A 22567-nucleotide genomic window follows, 5' to 3' on the forward strand; every position below is an offset into this window, starting at 1 on the left:
GAGATCATTCAATTATGACAGTGTCTCAAATTACACACTAGCGAATACATTTCCTGTGTGAAGTTTTGAAGGTTTATGACAAATTTCACTCACATTCTGAGAAAAAATAACTCTGAACTTTTACCTTATAGAATCCATTGAGCCGAACATACTCAGGCAAAATAAATCACGTTTTTGCACTAGAATTTAGAAGCGATTCATTTTCAACACAACACATAAACGTAAGTTGTACGTTATGGAAGTTAGTATATCGTGACATAACAGTATACGTACATAATAATTTTGAACTCTGTAAATAATTATTCGGGAAAAAAATTTGTCATAATGACAAAAAATGTGCATTGAGTTGAAGCGCAGCCTTTGATTTTGTGCCTGGAAGACGAGGGTGACGCGAAGTGCTTTGTAGGTTTCGAAGGAAGCAAGATTGAGAAGTCCCGCCGGCGTTTGGGCGCCTTTCGCCAGCCGTACACAGGCGGGTCCGCCCACCCTCTTCTATTCGCCTTGGAGAAGGGTCGGAGGGTGGAGAGAGAGAGAGAGAGAGAGAGAGGAACCCTCCTGACACCACGTGTGTTGGCAGCCGAGCCGGCGCCGTCCTTCCGTCCGCTGTCCCCCCGCCGTGCGGCTGTTGACAGAGTTTGAACTCGGCGCACCAGCCCGCGGCTTGTGGCGAGCAGAGGCGGCCGATCCCGAGGCGATGGTGAGCAAGACGGACGAAGCGTGCCCGGCAGCGGCGGACACCGGGGAGAGCAGCGAGCCGGGACGAGACATTAAACGAGAGGCGGGTGAGTTAAAGGTCAAAGGGATATTAACCCTCCGGCCCGGCTGATTGACCGGGGGAAGGAGCGAGGCAAGGTTAGCGGGGGGAGTCATTTAAATCGCACCCTCCCTGCCCGTGCGGGGTTCGCTCCTTGCACCATTTCATACCTGTTTATTATTAGATAACGTGAGCTGCGCAGTGTAGAGTTAATTGGGGCTGGAGTGTTAACTTGATTATGAATGGGGTTAATGAGTTGCGAGCGGCTGAGGGAGGGCAACTCGTGGTGAATGGTTATACAATGATCCTGAAGTTCAAACCGAGCATTTGTGTGTTGGGGGTGGGGAGGGTATCCCTGGGGTGGTGGGCAATGGGGGAAGGTGGACTGTTGCTCTTTTTGCCGGGGAGGTGGGCAGTTGTGGGTTTTGTTTGGGATGGTGGATAGCGGAAGGAGGATTTCCCTGGAGTGGTGGGCAATGAGGGTGGGGGGGAAGGTGGACAATTTTCCGCCGGGGAGGTGGGCAGTGGGAGGGATTGGTTTGGGAGATGGGCAGTTGTGGGTACTGTTTGGAGTGGTGAGCAGTCGGGGGGAAAGGTTGCCCTGGGGGGTGGGCAGTGGAGGGTTATTTGCCTGGTGAAACGGACAGCTGGGGATTTCGCCCGGGGAGGTGGACAGTTGGAGGGTCTGTCTGGGGAGGTGGAGGGGTTTGGCCGGGGGAGTTTGGAGCTTCTGGATGTTGAATGAGGGCAGCTGTTTGAATTGTGGGAGCGTTGTAGTGGGTCTCGGGGAAGTGGGGGGCTTCTTGTGCAGGAACGGGTGCTGAGGGACCCTCGGAAAGGCAGACACGCGCGGAGTGACCGTATGGGGAGGAGGTCAGGCGGGCTGCGGGACCCCCGCGGCACCCTCAATGTTGCCGGCCCGGCGACCGTCATTGCCGACCGCCGCTCCGCTGGCGTGTGTGTCGGAGCCTGGTTATGATGCGCTCCCCCCTCCTTGTTTTCTACCCCCACCTCCCTCTCTGGTGAGTGTGGGGCGACCCGAGCCCGGGGACAACCTGTTACCCCGACCTCAGGCCGCCTGCTGAAGGTCACCTTCACCCTCGCTGCTTGCTTGGGAGAGCGGCCCCGCAGCCTTGATCGGCAAGCCTGGGGTCGGGCTGGAGGGTACCGGGAGGGGGAAGGGGGCTGCAGCCGCAGTAGGGAAGGAACACCACCCCTACCCCTCTTCTTGCCTCTTTAAACTGCCCCCGTGTTCTCCCCCTCCCCCGCTAAAGGAAATGTGACCCGGAAGCGAATGCTGGCTGGTTGCTGGGGGGGAAGCTGATGACGTAGGGGGCGGGGTAAGGTTACCAGGCCGCCTGAGTGGAGTTGCTGTCACCTCCCCTGACCTAGATGCCACCCTTCTGCCCGGACAGACCCCTACAGACATTGACCACCCCTCTGCCCCTCATGGATGCAGTTGGATGTCACCAGTGCTGGTCCCTCGTGAGTCTGGACATTCACTCTCTCCCCCCCCCCCCCCCATCTCCATTCCCCTGACCCCTTTCACCTGAACTTGATACTAAACCTTTATATATTTTCTTTTTGTCTAATCACCCACATCTGCGATGGTTCAAATAAACATTTGCACTGGGTAATATTAGAATAGAGAACAAGATTTAGGTCAGTAAACACAAAGTACACTGCAGATGTTGGGGGTCAAAGCAACACATACTAGCTAGAGGAACTCAGCAGGCCGGGCAGCATCCGTGGAAACGAGCAGTCAACGTTTCGGGCTGAGACCCTTCGTCAGGACTGAAGAGGGAGGGTGCAGGGGCCCTATAAAGAAGGTGGGGGGACCTGGCACCTACCAGCCTTCTTCCCACCCTCCCCCATTCTCTTCATAACTTTGAACAGATTAGATTGCATGGTCTGGGTTTTGGTGTCTCTTAAATAGTTATTTAATAGCACCAAACATAACTAATGATAATAACAATAATGCAGTTTTTTTGGTTATCCAACTGGGCATTATCAACTCGATTATAAATCTTTGGTTATTTCAGAGATCTCTTCATTTACCTGTTTTGTAAAAACAATTCATATTGCCTTACACCCTGATCACCTTTCCAATTTCTGAACCGTGCTTTTCTCTTGACTTTTCCTTTGCTGTGGACCACTGTACTTCTCTCCCTTTTGGGGAGGGGCGGGGTAGGGAGAGGGATAAATCTAATCAGAGTCGACTGTGAAATGTATCATTCACGTCAACGACCAAGGCAGTCTGAGGATGTGCTGGGGACAGCCCGCAGGTGTAGCCACATTTCTGGCACCAACATAGCATGTGCACAACTTATTAACCCTAACCTGAGCATCTTTAGAATGCAGGAGAAACTGGAGCGACAAGTTCATGGGGAGAATGTGCAAACTCTGTAGAGAAGCAGTGGGAATTGAACCCCAATCTTCTGATTGCTGGCTCTGTAAAGCATCACAATAACCGCTATGCTACCATGCATCTTGGATTCTGTCTCTTCTAGTTTCTTTATGCTGTGGCTACAATACACCGAGAGATCAAGATCTGCTGCTTACTTAGGGCTTGATATTCTTTTGCCTGGATTATCAATGAATTTGCCAGGCTTTACTGATCAGACGTGCATGGTCACTAACTTATAGCAAGGAAATCAAGGTTCATACTCTCTTTAAATTCCCATTATTTAGTTGGTCCCTGGCTTTTGTTTCTGATATCCTTTGTCATCAGTCTATTTTGCATCCATTCCAGAAGTAATCCTATATCTAATTCCTATTTCAGGAGCTTTGATCTGTTTTGGAAGGATGTCATTAAACTGGAAAAGATTCACAAGGATGATAGCTAGACTGGAAGGCTTGAGTTTATATAGAATTGCTTGAAAGACTGAGATTATTTCATCTGGAACAAAGGAGTCTGAAAGGGGACCTTGGAACTGTTTAAATCAGTAAGAATGTAGATTATGTGGAGAATCACAGTCTTTTCTCCCTGGATAGTGGGTCTAAAACTAGAGAATGTAGATTTAAGGTGAGAGGGGAATGATTTAAGAGACCTGAGAGAAAACTTTTAAGTTCAAGTTTAATTGTCATTCAGCCATACATGAATACAGCCAAACAAAAGTGTTACTCCATGGCCAAGGTGCAAAACGCAGTACTAACAGTCATACACAGCATGACACATATAAGACATCAGTAAAATACAGCCAGACAAAAAGGTGTAGGCCATGACCCCAAGTCCATAAATGTTGCAGCAATCTTCAGTTGAGTACTTTACAGCTTGTCGTCTTCCGAGTGAACACTGGCAGCACCTCCTCCAGCTTGGACGCTGCACCATGCTGCCACTGGTGGAGCGCAGTGACTCTGGCGCCTCTCTCCTAGGCAGCTGTAAACAGACAACACTTGAGACCTAATCCTTGCTATAACCGGGGATGCGTAGTTCCCCTGCCGTCCGCCAATAAATCAGTGAATCGGACTTGGAGCATTCTACATTAACAATGTCCACAGTGTCTTGCAATCACAGGGAAAGTGACTAAGACTCACAGTTAGATTGCCCGCGATCTGCACCATGTCCAGCTCCTTCAGTTTCTTTGCCAATGAGCAGTTCGCTGATGGGGTGGACCTGCAGTACTTTAAGTTCTTGATGTCCAGCTGTCGTTAAAAAATAAGTTTATAAAAGACAATAACACCTCTGGTTGACCCCTTAGAAGCTGCTGTGGTCAAACGCACCGCCATCTTACCAGAAATTCCACATAGTGGTCAGTTCAGGGAATAAGCTGTCAAAACAAAACTACAGGCGGGTATAATTACAGTCTTTAAAAGACAATAGCAGGTATATGGATGGTGAAGGTTTGGAGGGCTGTGGGCCAAATACAGAGGAGGGGACTAACTGGGATAGTCAGCTTGGGTGGCATGTATGCATTGGGCTGATGGCCTGTTTCGTACTGTGCAACTCTGACTGGGCTTCTCTCACCTACAACATGGTTATCTGTAACGCCTCTGATTTTCCCAGCAGGTGCTGTGCTTGTTCATGCCCGTCCTTCAGTTTGGCGATCCCTGCTTACCAAGAGTCTCCAAATCTGGCTGCTTCCTTGTGTCATTTATCTTGAAAATACTATTCACAACATGGATGATAACTGAAGGGCTTCTGCTTATTCTCAGCTATGTTCCCTTGGTGATCCACAGTCACTGGTTTGACACATTTAATATTCCTGACAACCTAAGATCCTAGGTCATGTAAAGAACGAGCAATTCTAAAGTCACCAGCATTATTGAAGATTTGCTTGTGGTCAGCCTGCATCATTTTGTATGAAGGATTCTTGATAAACAGCGTCCTACACCACTCATTGGGCTGAGCTTTCTGCTGCATACAATCTTCAGTTTCTAGATTATAGGACAGGTTGTACTTTTATCTTCAGCAGATTCTATCTCTCCCCACTCCTGATATCAATGTAAATTTCACTCTGAAGCATTGCCTTGATTGTACAAATCAGATGGTTGAAAAATCTCAAGTAAAACCTTTTAGTTTGCTGCTAATTCAACAGTGTTTCCCAAAGAATAACTATGTGTCATTGGAAAGCTGAAAGCTCACTTTAGTTTGGTCAATCATCTGAAAGTGAAAAGTTTCCTTTTTCCAACGACATTAATTCACCAGATATTTTTCCTTTGGTTTCAGTTCCAAGTTTGTCATTCAGCCATACATGAAAATACAGCAAAAGGATACAGTGATTCAAAACCAAGTTGCACAAATTCCTGAGTGTGATGGCCTGTAGATTGATGGTGCATGGGATGAATGTATTGGAGCCATGTTTCTGCAAGAACAAGCACACAACAGTTCCTCATCTCGCACAAGTGCAGCCGCAGATGAACAAATAGTATGGCTTTCACATGATCCGACTGATTCTGTTCAAGTTCTCAGTCTCTCTTTTAATCCAAGAATTCTTCTGCTTAAATTGTAGCTTTATTACCGGAAATCAAATTCTCATTTCCTCTAGACTAGCTAATATTTGAAACTCTTGGCACACTTCTGGATGAGGAGCGTTTGATGGCTCTGGGCATGTGCTCACTGGAGTTTAGAAGAATTAGGGGAGAATCTCATTGAAATCTACTGAATACGAAACTCTTAGAGTGGACACGGAGAAGATGCTTCCTGTACTGGGGGAGTCTAGGGGCAGAGTGTACATCCTCAGAATAGAAGGAGATGAGGAAGATGTTTAGTCAGAGGGTTGTGAATCTGTGCAATTCATTGCCACAGACAGCTGTGGAGGCAGTCTTTGGGCATATTTAAAGTAGAGGTTGGTAGGTCCTTGATTAGTAAGGATGTCAGATGTTATGGGAAGGCAGGAGAATGGCTTTGAAGGAGAGAAGTTGAATCAGCAATGTTTGGATGGTGGAACAGAATTGATGGGCTGAATGTCCTGGATCTGCTTCTGTTTCTTATGGAGCATCAGGAGCTGTTCTGATTCTTGCTGTTCTTGCATCTTTTGTGTTTTTCTCTGCAGTAACCTCTCTCTGCACTGTCATCCACTCGCTGGTTTCTGAAACTTACATGTTTAAGCCATTGTCTATGCTCCAGGTATTTCAGCTAATTGGAGGTTTCTTGTGTATCTTCCAAGCTAGCCTGCCAGTGTGCTCTTCAGTGTTTCTGGATCTCCTTGCTGCCCAATACTGTGATCCTTTCAAAAAGAGTCTTATCTGTCCAAAAGATTTAGTCTTTTCCTAAAATTTATAGTGCAACTGTCCTTGTCCAACACTTAACAGTCCTTGTCACCCAGGAATCAGTTTTATATGAATGGGAACAGTATCACAATCCAGCAAAATGAGAGATGGAGGACGTATTTGAACACCCTCGTGCGTTACAGAATGACTTGATATGGTGTCTACACTTATGTTAGTTACCTCAATCAACATTTGGCCTTTAAATGAATTAATATTTAGGTGATATATATATATATATATATACCAGTGAATATTCCCATTTCAGCCTCTTCATTCCCAGACTTGATGTTATGTTTGCTGCCCAGAGCTTGTATTCCGTTGACTTGTCCCTTTATCTTCAAGGTATACCAGGACTACCACCTCAATTGGCCTTTATCATCGTTTGGGGACTTGCATACTTCTGCAATGCGCCCAACCCTGTGGGACTTAATACTGAGCTATCTTGAATGCCTCAAAGTTGAGGTAGCACTGCAGCTATGTCCACACTATTGTACAGGTCAGAATGCTGGCAGAAAGCGACCTTGCTAAGCTGTCAATCATCCCATAGGTAGTAGTTAACTACTCGAATGGGCACTCTGAGGTGAGGTGGCTCCCATGCCCTCTGTATCAAGGCTTCTCACATTTTGTACCAATATGACCCATAGCTTTCTTGCTTCAGCACTCCTGCTTGACTGACCGCATCAAGCTTGCTCATGGCATTGATGTGATTCACCCTTTTAGGAGAGAGCCGTATCATCATTATGTTGTTTTGATCGGACCTCAGATTCTTGTTATGAGTGGAACTGCCTCATGTTCTTAAGCACTCACTCCATAGAGAGTGCACGTTCCTTCAATCTTCAGGTTCCCAGACCTTAAATCCCATCCTCGCTTTGAATACTCAAAAGTTTACAATAGAATCTGGTTAAAATGTGCCTTCAGGTTACACACTGTCTTTGTATATCACATTGGTGATTCTGGTGCCAGTAGATTTGCCAGCACTTCCAATGATTTATACCATGCAGCTAGCAACAGCTTAGTTTTCTCCAAATGTTTTATCGTATTGGAGAGGGTTTAAAGGAGGTTCACAAAAATGATTCTGGAATTGCAAGAGTGGAATATGAAGGGTGTTTGACTCTGGGACTGTATTGGCTGGAATTCAGAAGAATGGGGGGAGGGGTATTGAAACCTATCAAATGTTGAAAGGCCTTGATAGAGTGGATGTGGAGCGGATGTTTCCTATGGTTGGGGAGTCTAAGATCAGAGGACGCAGCCTCAGAATAGAGAGGCATCCACTTAGAACAGAGATGAGGGGGAATTTCTTCAGCCAGAGAGTGGTGAATCTGTGGAATTCATTACCACCGGCAGCTGTGGAGGCCAAATCGCTGGGTATATTTAAGGGAGAGGTCAATTAGTCAGGGCATGAAGAGGTACAGGGAGAAGGGAGGAGATTGAACTGAGAGGGGATCTCTTTGTGCAAATGGACCTTCAATTTACTCACTGGCAGACTACAGTTTGGATGAGCAACGATATTTCTTTCACACTTGACATCAGCACAGGTGCACCATAGGGCTGTGCGCTTTGCCCTCTGCTCTACTCTTTATACTTGTGATTGTGTGGCTAAGTATAGCTCTAACTCTGTATTTAACTTTGCTGATGACACCACTGTTATTGGCTGAATGAAAGATGGTGGTGAACTGGCATTTAGGAAGAAGTTTGAAAATCTGGTTGAATAGTGCCACAACAACAAACTCTAACTCAACATCAGCAAGACCAAAGAGCTGATTATCACCCACAGGAGGAAGAGGCCGGGGTCCATGAGCCAGAGGTGGAAAGGGTCAGTAAATTTAAGTCCTTAGTCTTATCATGTCAGAAGACTTTTCCTGGGATCAGCATGCAACTGTCATCACAAAGAAGGCACAGCAGCACCTCTACTTGCAAGTTTGTGTCGATTTGGCATGTCACAAAAAACTGACAAACTTCTATGGATGCACGGTGGAGACCATCGTAACTGGTTGCTTCAAGTCTGGTGTAGAAACAGCAATAACCGGAACAAAAAAGTTTGCAGGAAAAGGCGGACATGGCCCAGTTCATCACAGGCAAAGCTCTCCCCACCATTGAATGCACTTGGAGCACTCCCATAAGAAAGCGGCCTTTATCTTCAAAGAACCCATCCTGTCCCCCCAGCCATCTAGGCCTTGCTGTCTTCTCACTACTACACTACCACCATTGAGCAGGACAGAAGCCTTGGGTCCCACACCACCAGGTTCAGGATCCCCAGAACCATCAGGCTGCTGAATCAGGACAGTTAACTTCATTCACCACTGGTTCTTTGACCTGCTGTCACTTTCAAGATCTCTTTACAACTTGTTCTCAGAATTATTTTTTATTTGCACAATTTGTCTTTTGCATATTGGTTGTATGTCAGTCTTTCTTTCTATGTATAGTTTTCATGAATTCCATTGTATATCTTTTCCCCCTGTAAATGCCTGCAAGAAAATGAATCTCAAGGTAGTAAATGGTTGCATTTTCATACTTCAACATTAAGTTTGTTCACTACCAAGAACCTTCAATGATATTAATCATGAGGTACAACTCCACACGTTTCATTTTGCAACATGTGGCTAAATCTGCTTGTGCTTTAAATGAGACATCCACTTCTTAGCTGTTGTGGCTTCATTTTGAGAACCCTTTTCTCTAGTTCCATAAGCTAGATCACTTCCAGGGCTCCCTCAAGGAGCAGCATCCCTAATTCAATTCCAAGGCAGCAGTTTTGGCAAACAAAGATACTACTATAAATAGAAGACAGATTCTCAGCTAAGAGCAGTGTCATTTCATTTGATGCCAACCTTGCACAACAACATGAGTCTTAATTACTCTTTCAGCCTAATAGCTTGAGACTGGATGGTAAGGAATTGTACGCACTGAATCCAGTTGAGCTTGACAAATTGAAATACTCAGAAGGTCAAACTTCTCTTCCCTCAGACGCTGCACCGTGTTTGGCATTACGTACTTGCTGTACTGATGGAAGGCCTTTGTGACCAAATGTTGGTTGCTCCCTGAAATACTTGCTCTCTTTAGTTGAACCTGTAGGGTGTGTCAGTTCCTGGGAATGACAGGGTTAATGTATGAGGAGCACTTGATGGTTCTAGGTGTGTATTCATTGCAGTTTAGAAGAATGGGGGGGGGGGGGGAGGAGTCTAATTGAAATCTATCAAATATTGAAAGGCTTAGATAGAGTAGATATGGAGAGAATGTTTTCTATAGTGAGGGAGACCAGGACAAGAGGACACAGCCTCAGAAAGAAGGTCTTCCCTTTAGGATAGATAAGGAGAAATTTCTTTAGCCCAAGGGTGGTGAATCTGTGGAATTCATTGCTACAGACGGCTGTGGACGCCAAGTTACTGGGTATATTTAAAGCAGAGATTAATAGGTTCTTAATGTGTAAGGATATTAAAAGTTACAGGGAGAATGCAGGAAAATGGGGTTCAGAGTGAAAATAACTTGGCTGTGATGGAATAGTAGAATATACTTGATAGGGCGAATGACCTGATTCTGCTCTTATGTCTTATGGTTTGTATGCTCATTTAAAAATCCACGTGCACTCAAGAGTTGGGATTGGTATTCATAGATTTCTTGAATGCTGCATTGTTCACTAGCAACATTTGGTAATACAACACGGTTGACCACTCTACAGGTGTTCCTCAGAAATGCTGATAGTTTTTGCAATTATTTTTGTCTTGGGATGTTGTTGTTCTCTGTGTCCAGTCTTGTATCAGGATGGGCTACTTTTCTTGCCCCAGAATTCTTTATACTTTTAAACTGTCTACTGAGGCAGTGGTTTCACTCCCTGCCTTCAGACGCTATCTTGGGAGCTCTTCAGTCAGAAAGATGGATGAAGATGGGACTTGGCTGTGCTTGTGATGTCCTCCTCATGTAGGGAGATTACCAGCCCTCTTCATATTAAGCACTTGAAAAGCTGTTCACGTGTTGGGCAACAGATGAGGAAAGGAGACGAGACAAACCGGTCCATTCTGGGTAAGTTGATGTTAAGTTATGAAGGAAAAATTTGCCACTTTTTTTTAACTGAACAATTAAAGTTGTTTGATATCTAGCTGATATCAACTGGACCAAGAAATTGATCAATCACCCATTAATCTGAGCAATATACAGTACAAATGCATGCCTTGCTAGCTGAGAAACCTGTGTGCAGTCATTGATGTGAGGATATTGAAGAAAGATATCAAAGATTGGGTGGGCTCTGGGTGCGCATCTACAGGTGTCCTCTTTAAAGTTTAATGCTTCCTGCCTGTGAGGGTAGCTTGTGGGGTGTTCACATCAAAGCACCGATTGTGTTTTGATTGTATCTGCTAGGGTTATACAGGTCTTAATTGACAGCAGTGTCTGGCTTTGTGCATGTAGCTGTGTGCGCACATATCCTCCAGAAGGAGCAGTCATTTAAAACGTGAAGGTGGTGAGCACGGGTATGTTTTGTCATTGTACACTACAGAACAGAAACAGTTCCTTTGGCCTAGATGGTCCTTGCTGAACTATTAATCGACCTGCATCGGGACCATAGTCCAACATACCCCTCCCATCTACATATCCCATCCAAACCTCTTAAGCGTTGAAATGAAATCCGCATCCACCATTTCCACTGGCAGCTTGCTCCACACCTTTGCCACCCTCTGAGTAAAGTTCCCCCTTATGTTCCCCTTAACCATCAATACAGCTGCAAGTTCCCAGCCGTTGATTTTAAAGTGATTTTGTGTTCAATGCAGCACCCATTATCAGGGACCTCCTACCCGATCACTGTCCAGGACATGCTCTCCTCACTGCTGCCATCAGGTACAAGAGCTTCAGGACTCACACCACCAGGTTCAAAACAGTTACTACCCCTCAACCATTAGGCTTTTGAATCTTAAGAGGATAACTTCACTCAACTTTGTTTACCCCATCATTGAAATGTTCTCACAACTAATGGACTCACTTTCAAGGACTCTTCATCTCGTGTTCTCAATATTTATTGCTTATTTATTATTATTATTTCTACTTTCTACAAACCCCATTTCCAGAAAAGTTGGGATATTTTCCAAAATGCAATAAAAACAAAAATCTGTGATATGTTAATTCACGTGAACCTTTATTTCAGAATCAGAATCAGACTTTAATTGCCAAGTACCTGTGCACATACAAGGAATTTACTTCCGGCAGATGTTGCCTCTCTGCTCATAACAATAATAATGATAAATATAAATGAAAATATAGATTATACATACAGGTAGTGCAATCCAAGTAATAGTTAGCCGACAGTTAACCGGCAGTTAACTGTTCAGCAAAATGACCGCAGTAGGGAAAAAACTTCTCCAGTGCCTAATAGTCTTAGTCTGGAGGGATCTGAAGCGCCTACCAGACGGAAGCAGTTCAAACAGTCAGTTTTGTAACTGACAAAATTACAAAGAAAAGATTTTCAATAGTTTTACTGACCAACTTAATTGTATTTTGTAATTATACACAAATTTAGAATTTGATGGCTGCAACGCACTCAACAAAAGTTGGGACAGAGTTAAAATAAGATTGAAAAGTGCACAGAATATTCAAGTAACACCGGTTTGGAAGACTCGACATTAAGCAGGCTAATTGGTAGCAGGTGAGGTATCATGACTGGGTATAAGAGTAGAGTCCATCAAAGGCTCAGTCTTTGCAAGCAAGGATGGGTCATGGCTCACCCCTTTGTGCCAAAATTCATGAGAAATATGTTAGTCAGTTCAAAAGGAACATTTCCCAATGCAAGATTGCAGAGAATTTAGGTCTTTCAACATCTACAGTACATAATATTGTGAAAAGATTCAGAGAATTCAGAGACATCTCAGTGCGTAAAGGGCACGGTCAGAAACCACTGTTGAATGCGCGTGATCTTCGAGCCCTCAGGCGGCACTGCCTAAGAAACCGTCATGCTTCTGTGACAATTGTAGACACCTGGGCTCGGGAGTACCTTGGAAAACCATTGTCACTTAACACAGTCCGTCGCTGTATCCAGAAATGCAACTTGAAACTGTATTACGCAAGGAGGAAGCCATACACCAACTCTATGCAGAAATGCCGACGAGTTCTCTGGGCCCGAGCTCATCTCAGATGGACTGAAAGACTGGAACCGTGTGCTGTGGTCAGATCTCAGCTAGTTTTCAGAAAAACGGGTGTCGAGTTCTCCGTGCCAAAGATGAAAATGACCATCCTGATTGTTATCAGCGAAAGGTGCAAAAGCCAGCATCTGTGATGGTATGGGGGTGCATCAGTGCCCATGTGAAGGTATCATTGACTCTGAGGTGTATATTAGGATTTTAGAGAGACATATGTTGCCATCAAGGTGACATCTCTTCCTGGGATGACCATGCTTATTTCAGCAGGACAATGCCAGACCACATTCTGCATGGGCTACAACAGCGTGGCTTTGTAGACACAAGCGTGTGCTTGACTGGCCTGCTGCCAGTCTAGATCTATCTCCTATTGAAAATGTATGGCGCATCATGAAGAGGAGAATCAGACAACGGAGACCACTGACTGTTGAGCAGCTGAAGTCTTATATCAAGCAAGAATGGACAAAATTTCCAATTGTAGATCTACTACAATTAGTATCCTCAGTTCCAAAACGATTAAACAGTGTTATTAAAAGGAAAGGTGATGTAACACAATGGTAAACATGCCTCTGTCCCAACTTTTGTTGAGTGCGTTGCAGCCATCAAATTCTGAATTTGTGTATATTTACAAAATACAATTAAGTTGGTCTGTAAAACTATTGAAAATCTTTTCTTTGTACTTTTGTCAGTTAAATAAAGGTTCACATGAATTAACATATCACAGATTTTTGTTTTTATTGCGTTTTGGAAAATATCCCAACTTTTCTGGAAATGGGGTTTGTAGTTGATTGTACAGTTTTTTCAATTTAAAGTAATGGTACAGCGAATCTGCTGAATAAATCATATTCAATGATCTGTAAGTAAATTTATGATTGTAAACTAATTTTGCTTCATATTCCATCTGGAAGATGTGCAATATTATTGAATGTTTGTCGGTGAAATAATTCATTGTGTTGATTACCCAAGCTTGTATCATGATAAATGCTGACTTGTTTGAGGGTAACAAACTACAGACTATCCCTACGGAATCTGTGTGCTGTTATATTGTTTAATCCTTGTTGTCTAGCGTATGCCACAACTGCCCTCACTTAGAAAATAGTTCTGTCAAACCTACTACCATACATCTTAAGTTTTAATTGGTCTTTGATATTTGAGCCTTCTACAGTTGTAGACAATTTGCCAGGATCGTTGAACTTTGTGAATTCCCTTGTAATAATCTTCTCTAAAGAAACTAAACTGAGCTTTGACAGCCCTTCATCATGCAGTGGATATGAATGACCTTTGTGGTTTCTGCAACGGTCCAAGGACAGTCATGTTGGGTGACCAGAATTGAACGTGTTTCCTTTCATTTGCTGTCTTTCACTTTGAAATAAAACCCAGTATCTTAACTGTGACCCCAAAAAAAATCCTGGAATAATATATCATTTATAAGTAGTTAGGACAAGGACAGCAACATAATGTCTAAATGACTCAGTCCATAATAAATTTCCCTCCCTATCTCCAGAACCTCTTGCAGTCTGTTATCTCTGCAATCTTCCAACACTGGCCTCTTGCTCAGCCTTGAATTAAGCTGCCAAGGTAACACCCAAGAATTCCATCCTACTAAATTTTATCTTCTGTAAAACAGCCTTTACTGAAACTTGTGGTTATTGGTCCTAATATCTCCTTTTGATTTGGTATCTGATTCTGTTTGACATTGATCTTGTCAAGCATGTTGACCTGCTTTGTGGTGTTAAATGTTCTATACAATGTGGTTATTTTATTAGGTGTATGAGGTACCTCATAAAGTCGACGAGTGTATGTTCACGATCTTCTGCTGCTGTAGCCCATCCACTTCAAAGTTTGATGTACGTTCAGAGATGCTCTTCTACAAACCACTTTTGTAATGCATGGTTAATTGAATTACTGTTGCCTTTCTGTCAGCTTGAACCAGTTTTGGCATTCTTCTCTGACCTCTGTCATTAACAAGGCACTTTTACCCACAGAACTGCTGCTCATTGGATGTTTTTTTTTTGCACAATTCTCTGTAACCTCTAGAGCAGGGTTCCCAACCTTTTTTATTCAACGGACAAATACCCTTTAAGCAAAGGGTCCATGGAGCCCAGGTTGGAAACCCCTGCTCTAGAGACGGTTGTGCATGGAAATACCAGCAAAAATCACAATTTAATGGAAAAACTCAAACCACCCCGTCTGGTACCAACAATCATTTTACAGCCAAAATCCCCTAGACCACATTTCTTCTCCATTCTGATGTTTGGTCTGAACAACAATTGAACCTCTTAAACATATCTGTATGCTTTTATGCATTGAGTTGCTGCCATGTGATTGGATGATTAGATGTTTGCATTAACGAGCAGTTGTACAGAGGTACCTACTAAAGTGGCCACTTTAGTATGAAGGTAGGTTGGTGCTGCTAAGCAACAGCATACTGGTCACTCAGAAATGATATTCATAAATTGCATTGCACACCATGCAATATTTTCTTGTCAGGCTGCAATAGCAAGAACATTTATCCTGTTCTCCATTTTTAAATTATAATATTTAAGATGAACATTGGCTTTATTTGTCACATGAACATTGAAGCATATAGTGAAATGTGCTGTTTGCATCATGTTAAATCTTTGAGGATTGAGCATGGAACAACCACGAAGCAATTGTTGCCATGCTTCCAGCGCCAGCATAGCGCGCCCTCAACTAACAAACCCTAGCCCATACATCTTTGGAATATGGGAGGGATCTGGAGCATCCAGAGGAAATGAGGTGGTCATGGGGAGAATGTACAAACTCCTTGTAGAACGTGGTGGGAATGGAATTGCAACTGGTGATTGTTTGCTCTGTAAAGTGAATGCTCTCGTGCCGCCCCAAAATACTCTACCCATAGCAGGCATTGCTGAGATTTGAACTTGGGATCTCCTGGTTTACTAGACAGGCACTTTAACCAAATAAACCACAGTGCCTTCTCCATAATTTGCAATTAAAGATCAATATCAAATCTTGGTGAAGGTAATTAAATAATATAATTTTTCTTCAAGTTGCTGATGCATTACAATTACTTTGATTCATGTATTATACAAATATACACTAATTTATCCTTATTTTGCAATTCTCTGAACAGGATTATGAGTGTTAGATCACAAAAATATCCAATTTTATTGAAATCAATGTCTATTTTTATAAGTATGCTAACGTAAAAGGCAGGTGTATTGAGGTCACACGTGTGAGCTTAAATTTCTGTTCTGCCTAAACTAGTGTGCAGAGTCATGCTCGTAATCAGTGCTTGATAAGTTTTTGACCTGTGCAAGGTAGGGGATTTGATGGGGTCAAATGCTTCTACTGGAATCAGCGATGGAAAGAGTAAGAAAAATTGGATGTGACATGATATGTACATTTGTATCTTCCTGAAGCTAGCTGATTATGTAGAACTGGGTACTTTCAATACCTGTTGTAAAACTTGTAGAAAGATGGGATTGGGAAGAGATAGGAAACTTCATTTGTTACATTAAGCTGGCATGTTAAAATCTCTGTCATATCAATTGGAAGAATAAGCAAAACAATATTGGTGTCCTCTCCCAGCCAGCATTAAGACCATAAGACATGGGAGCAGAGTCAGCCTGCCAAATGTGCTCCACCATTCCATCATGGCAAATTTTATTATCCCTCTCAACTGTATTCCTGCCTTCTCCCTGAAACTTTTGATGTTCTTACTAATCAAGGACATATCAACCTCTGTTTTAAATATCCTCAGTGACTTGGTCTCCACAACTACCTGAGTTAATGAATTCCATAGATTTCACCATCCTCTGGCTAAATAAATTCCTCCCCATCTCTGTTCTAAAGGGATGTCCTCCTATTCTAAGGCTGTGCCCTCTGGTCCCAGACTCTCCCACTATTAGAAAAAAATCCTCTGCCTGTCCATTCTATCCATTAAGGCTCTCCCTGACAACTTTCTTGCGTTCACGTGCCCAACGTCAGACACATGAAAGACCTATTCTATTCCAAGTGTTATCCTGGAAAGACGTTGCCAGATGGACAAAGGAAAAGATACAAGGATGTCCTCAGGGTCTTTTAGTATAAATGCAACACCCCAATGATTCTTGGGTTTTTCAGGATGGAAAAGGAACATTTCCAATGGTTGTCAGAGCCACATAGCCATGTGTCAGCATCACAGAAACCCGATGTAGATACTGGAAAGAATGTACCACCTCACAAACAACCTATCTCTTTGTTCTGCTCAGCACCGTTGGCCTCATTGGCAGGATCTCCTAAGCTTCCAAGATGAATCCTCAGTCCCAGATGACCACCCAAGAAATAGTCACTGGAGCAACACATGGTGTTCTCCTGAGTCATCTAGAACTACAAGGCTGAAAATCTAGTTCCTGACAGATCAATACCAAAGGTTGGTACAGTGGCAGAATTGGCCAGTTTTAGGATTCAGGAGATGGGCTACAAGAGCTCAGCACCCATACTGATCCAGTCGCCTGTAGGTGAGGAGGGCATGCAGGAGGGTCTGGTCTCTTTATTCCTTGGAGCATATGAGACTGAGGAATAATCTTGCAGAGATACATATATAAAATCATGAGAGGCATAGTTAGGGTGAGTGGTTTCTTCCCACCCCCTGAGGGTTGGTGAATCAAAATTAGAGGACGTAGTTTTAAGGTTAGAGGTGAGGAAGGTTTAATAAGAACTTGAGGTGTAACGTTTTTTTTTCTGCACAGCAGGTCGTAGATATTTGGAACCAATTGCCAGAGGAAGTGGTTAGATGGGTAAATTAGAAGTATTGAGAAAGTTTGTAGTGTTTTAGGTCAGTATGGGTAGAAGGGCCTTTTCTGTGCTGTACAGCTCTATGTCCTACATGTAAAGTGCAAGAGACTGTAAACTAGAATCTCAGTCTGCTGTAGAGCAATGGGCCATTCTGCTCAGAAAGGGGAGAGGACAATCGCCATTATAATTTAGGTCATATTTTAAGAATTTAATTTTTTAGAAAATATCAAATTTATTTTTGCATTGCTTAAAATGTCAAATGTAAGAAAGCAGCTATTTGAATAGTTTTATGCTCTGTTTGTTCAAATATCTACTTAGATTCAGCACCAATTCTTGCCTTATTTACATGGCATGTATGTATTGATGTTAATATGCATGACATTTTTCACTCTGCAGTGTATTGCATTCAAAGATTTACTCCACCTATCACTACGAGTCTTAATATGTGCCTAATAAATCACAGGGACTTGTGTGATAATAAAAATAAATCTGGTTGTACCAGGGCAAGCTTGTGTCTCCCTAAAGACTGGTTGAAGAAATATCTGCGCAGCATTGTGTGGACAAAGGACGATAGTGTTCTGAACTTAGTGTGATCTATTTCGTCAGGGAATTGAGTTTTATTTCCTTCCCTTATCAGCGTTTGTTCTTGAGCTTCCCCTAGAGGGCGAGGTTTGCTGTACTCACTGGTATGTGTGTGTATGAGATGCAAGGATAATCTGGCTGTCCCTGGGTGTATGACAGAATGAAGCAGATCAATTTTAATTTACACCGGTTGAACACAGGCTGAATTACTTTGCAACGAGCAAGTTGAACAAGTCGAGAAGTGTGTGTTAACCCCTTGCCTTTCCACCATGTTTTGTACAATACTAATGTTTGCTCCAAAGTGTCGTCATTTTATTTGCTTCTTATAATCAGCAAACAAGATTGCACCAGACCTGAAATCTCAAACTTGCTGAATCTAGATCTTTTTGTTTTTGAACATAAAACATTACAGCACAGTACAGGCCCTTCAGCCCATGATGTTGTGCTGACCTTTAACCTATTCTATGACCTTCCCTCCTACATAACCCTCCATTTTCCTATCATCCATGATGTTGTATCCCTTTTGACCTGTGGTTTTAGCCTAACATCCTTTTTCAGCCATGTTCTTGATGACTGGAGCTTTTCATGATCATTGAGAAACAGTCTGGCTTTGCATTTAATTACTGTGTTTCTTTTCAAACTTTTCAAAAGTTCACAACTGGTTCCTGACCCTCTTTGAGATTTCCATTTATATACTGAAGCAGTTAATTTTTTTTGTGTTCAGTCCTGCACACTCCTAATGATTTCACTCTCCCAATCCTTCTCAAAAATTAGTTTAATGTTTGTTGAAAAGAAAGTGTTTTGTTTAATATTGGGTGAGAGCTGTACATGCATGTTCTTGGATTACTTTAAGTTTTTCCAGATTTGATATGCTTGCCAGTTTTCTGTTTCTATAACTGAATGCTACAACACAGAAGCAGGCCCCTCGGCCCATCTACTCTGTGCCGAACTATTATGCTGTCTCATCCCATCAACCTGCATCCAGACCATAGCCCTTCTCGGCCCTCCCATTTACACACCTATCCAAATTTCTCATAAATGCTGAAATCAGACCCACACCCACCACTTCCGTTGGCATCTTGTTCCACACTCTCACCACCGTCTGAGTGAAGAAGACCCCCTTCATATTCTCCCATTGTTTAACTCGAGGCAGCAATTGATCTCGTGTTGAATGTATTGAGGCTTCGTATAAGAAGTCTTGCAGTCTGACTCAAGTGGAAGCTAGTGTGTGTGAGTGGCCCTCTAGTTACAGCTCCTGAAGAAATGGTGTCTTTGACATTTTCTCACAGCCAGTGCCAGCAAAAGCTTTGAACAGGGCTGTTTTTCATGAGTCTCACGCCACATGGCTGAGTGGCCTCTTTTTTTTCGACGCGATTCTGAGGTGACTTGGATCTTAGTAAATTACAGCAATCTTCCCTGGGCCAGGAAGATTTTTGTTAACGCTGCTGAACTATTGGCAGCTTTACAAGTGATGGCAACAATTCTGTTTTAATTTTCACAACATGCAAAGAGACGGGATATTCTGCCGGGACCCGTGTCCTCGATGTCCACTGCAAAAGTGTACCGACATGTGAGAGATCTGCTCAGAGGCATGTGGGTAGCTTGGCTGTCACAGCTGCTGAGAAGTTTTATTTTAGGTCGCTGGAAATATTCGGTAGGCTCTTTGTCTCAGTTCAGACCTACACTGCCTTTGCCTGCTCTGCAAGCTGGAGGTGCAGGCTGCTGCTTGGAACTGGGTTCACTCTAAATCCTGTTCATTCGGAGCACATACCAAGTAGCTTTTCCGTGTTCTGCTTTTAATCTCACTGCTCTTCAGTAGCACTGCTAGTCTGTGAGTGGGTGACTGGCCAGTTATGGGAAACAGCATTTTTGCTTGCTGCAGGCTTCTTACAGACTTGATATTGAGGTCACAGCATGAAGACCCTTGCACCGACTATTCTCTGCTGTTGTCTGCCTCTCAGGGAGAATGTTGCATTGCGTCTAATGATTTTGCCGGCCGGGATGAAACTGGGCCAGGGGAGCTGTCTTCACAAGGTTACCCTGACATTATCTTGAGCAGCAACTTTAGCCTGAAGCATGACTTTGCTGCCTTGAAGGATGGGTGTCCTGGTAGTGCTAAAGGAGACTTGGTTTTATCAGACCAGAAGGACAGTGGTTTGACTAGTGCAGTGTACTTGCCAACTTCACAGTGCCTGCCTTCTACCTCAAACAACCTTTCCTCTGCCCTTGAAGAGATTGCGAAACAGGTGAAAGACCACGGCTGCCAGCCTCCAGTTTGGCTTGCTCGTAGAAAGTCAGAGTACTCCAATTGCAGTGCAGACAACAGATTGTGTGGTGAAGAGGCTCCCCTAGAAATAGCTGACACAACAGATGTGGGAGAGGGAATTATTGGCTTGGATTCATCAAGTGAATTATTGAGCTGTAACCAGGAGTGTGATTTCATGCAGAAAGGTGACAAACGTTTTGAATTTAAAACCAAAGCACCACTGAAGCACCTCTGCAGAGAGCGGGTCGCCAAAGCTTGCGATGATCATCCCGTAAAAGATGATATTATTGGCTGCCTAGCTTGTTACTCACCAAAACAAGCCTCCCCTGTACTATCGACTCTTGCTGCGACGACTTCTTCCCTCGAGCATGCAAAACAAGAAACGGTAAAAAGCCAGGTGGATTTAGCTCCAGAAACAAATGTCGGGAATGGAAACCTGCCGGACCAGAAGGCCATGGAAATACCGTGTGCCAACCGGTTACCAGGCTCAGTGGGTTTTTCGGTTACCTCAGAAGATTATCAGGTTTCAAAGGGACTCCACCAACAAGCAAATCTAAGAAAGCGCAGAAAGAGGAAGAGACTCCTGCACGCAGAGTCAGGTGGATATGAAGGAAGAGAGAAAGGACAATCACAATAAAGATCTTTGATTAAAGTGGCCTGTTAATGATATAAATTCTGCATCTGTGACCAGCTGATGTGAGCTGCCAGCAGTAATTCTGGCCATGACCAATTATTCAGTGTGATATTTGACAGCTTTTAATTATTTTCTTGTGATTGGATGGCACATTGTAACCTCTGGAGAACTGAATTCCTTTCTTATTCCCTGGCCGAGCCATGCATAACTATTTTGTTTCTGATCCTGGTGTTCTAGAGATAAAATGTTAGCAAGAAATGGAATGAACAATGTACTTGCAACCCATCTTTAGTAGTAATTACTTTGCAAAGATGGCTTAAGAGATGTGAGGGAATATGTGGGGAAATTACCTGCCACTCTTACTTATTTTATTTTTTTGTAAAAATTTATTTACAGTGTGGAACCAGCCCTTCCCACACAATGAGCTGCACTGCTCAGCTGCACACCTGTTTAACTAGCCTAGTCACAAGACATTTTACAATGACCAATTAAACCTACTAACCAGTACATCTTTGGACTTTGGGCGGAAACTGGAGCGCTTGAAAGGAAACCCATCTAGTCACGGGAAGAATATACAAACTCCTTACGACACAAATTGAACTCCAAACTCCAGTGCCCCCAGCTATAACTGCATTGCGCTAACTACATGGCACCCTTCTCCACTGCTGCCTCCAGGCTCTTGTCTTGGACTGCATTGTAAATATGTTGAATTCTAGCTTGACGGCGGGAGGATAATAGTCTTGCTAATTCCCGAGTCCACGGCTCCTTTTTAATTTATTCACCTAAAGACCAGTTTTCAGTGGTTGGCCTTAGCTGTTTTTGAAATGGCTAAGCCATTTCTGTAGGAAGTCAAAAGCCAACCCTGTGGTGGTGATTCTGAAGTTGTTTTCTGACCACAGGCAACAGACATCCTTCCTGAAAAGGTATTAATGAACTGAATCGGTCTTTGCAAGTCTAGTTGTTTCATGGTCTGGTGTTAGTTCTAACTTTAAGGATGCATCCAGTGAACTGAATTTGAATGCCTAGTTTTGTCTCTTAACAACATCGATGTAAGAGAAAGAGCAGAGGTCAGGCTATATGGCCCTTCAGGCCAGTTTTAGCATTTGTAAGCTTTTAGCCAATCTGAACTTGGCCTTTACCCAACCTCTGTCTGAATGCTCCCTTTTATAGTTCAAAATATCAGAGTAGGATTGGAACTACTTTCTCTTGGTCATCAGTCCAGCCCTTTGGATCACTAGTCCAATAACTTAACTATCATCCCTTTGTACCCCTTGGATTGTGTCAATTGGGATGGCTTTAGAAAATAGTCCATATTGCTTATAGAGGTTAGGACCTTATTCCCTGGAGCACAGGAGAATGAGGGGAGATTTGTTGGAGGTATATAAAATTGAGGGGTATGGATAGAGTAAAAGCAAGCAGGCTTTTTCCACTGAGGCTGGATGAGACTAGAACTAGAAGTCATGGGTTAAGGGTGAAAGGTGAAATGTTTAAGGGGGCCATGAGGGGGAACTTCGTGAGAGTGGGGAATGGGTTGCCAGTGGAAGTGCTGGGTGCAGTTTTGATTTTTAACAATTAAGGGACGTTTGGATATGTGCATGGATGTTAGGAGTATGGAGTGCTATGGTCCAGGCGCAGGTCAATGGGAGTAGGCAGAAAAATAATTTAACATGGAGTAGATGGGCCAAAGAACTGTTTTCTGTGCTGTGGTACTCTATAATTCTCAAGGTGCATTGTATCACTAACAT

At 43.4% G+C, this 22567-nt stretch overlaps 1 protein-coding gene across 7 annotated transcripts in view; it reads left to right on the top strand.

Annotated features, from left to right (window-relative positions):
* The first annotated feature begins 555 nt into the window (after positions 1–555).
* Positions 556–22567, top strand: part of cluha (clustered mitochondria (cluA/CLU1) homolog a) — a 93020-nt gene continuing 71008 nt past the window's right edge. For 2 of the 7 annotated variants that reach the window (XM_059973451.1, XM_059973452.1), the window contains exon 1: positions 20349–20787. In XM_059973451.1, coding sequence (XP_059829434.1) covers positions 20364–20787 — 424 coding nt within the window. In that variant the 5' untranslated portion in view covers positions 20349–20363. Of the gene's footprint in view, positions 783–2202; positions 2240–14345; positions 14427–16814; positions 16976–20348; positions 20788–22567 lie in introns of those variants that run through there. The other 5 variants (XM_059973456.1, XM_059973455.1, XM_059973457.1 and 2 more) reach the window with 5 other exon arrangements.

Source organism: Hypanus sabinus, chromosome 6 (genome assembly GCF_030144855.1).
Source record: "Hypanus sabinus isolate sHypSab1 chromosome 6, sHypSab1.hap1, whole genome shotgun sequence".
NCBI classification, from domain to species: domain Eukaryota; kingdom Metazoa; phylum Chordata; class Chondrichthyes; order Myliobatiformes; family Dasyatidae; genus Hypanus; species Hypanus sabinus.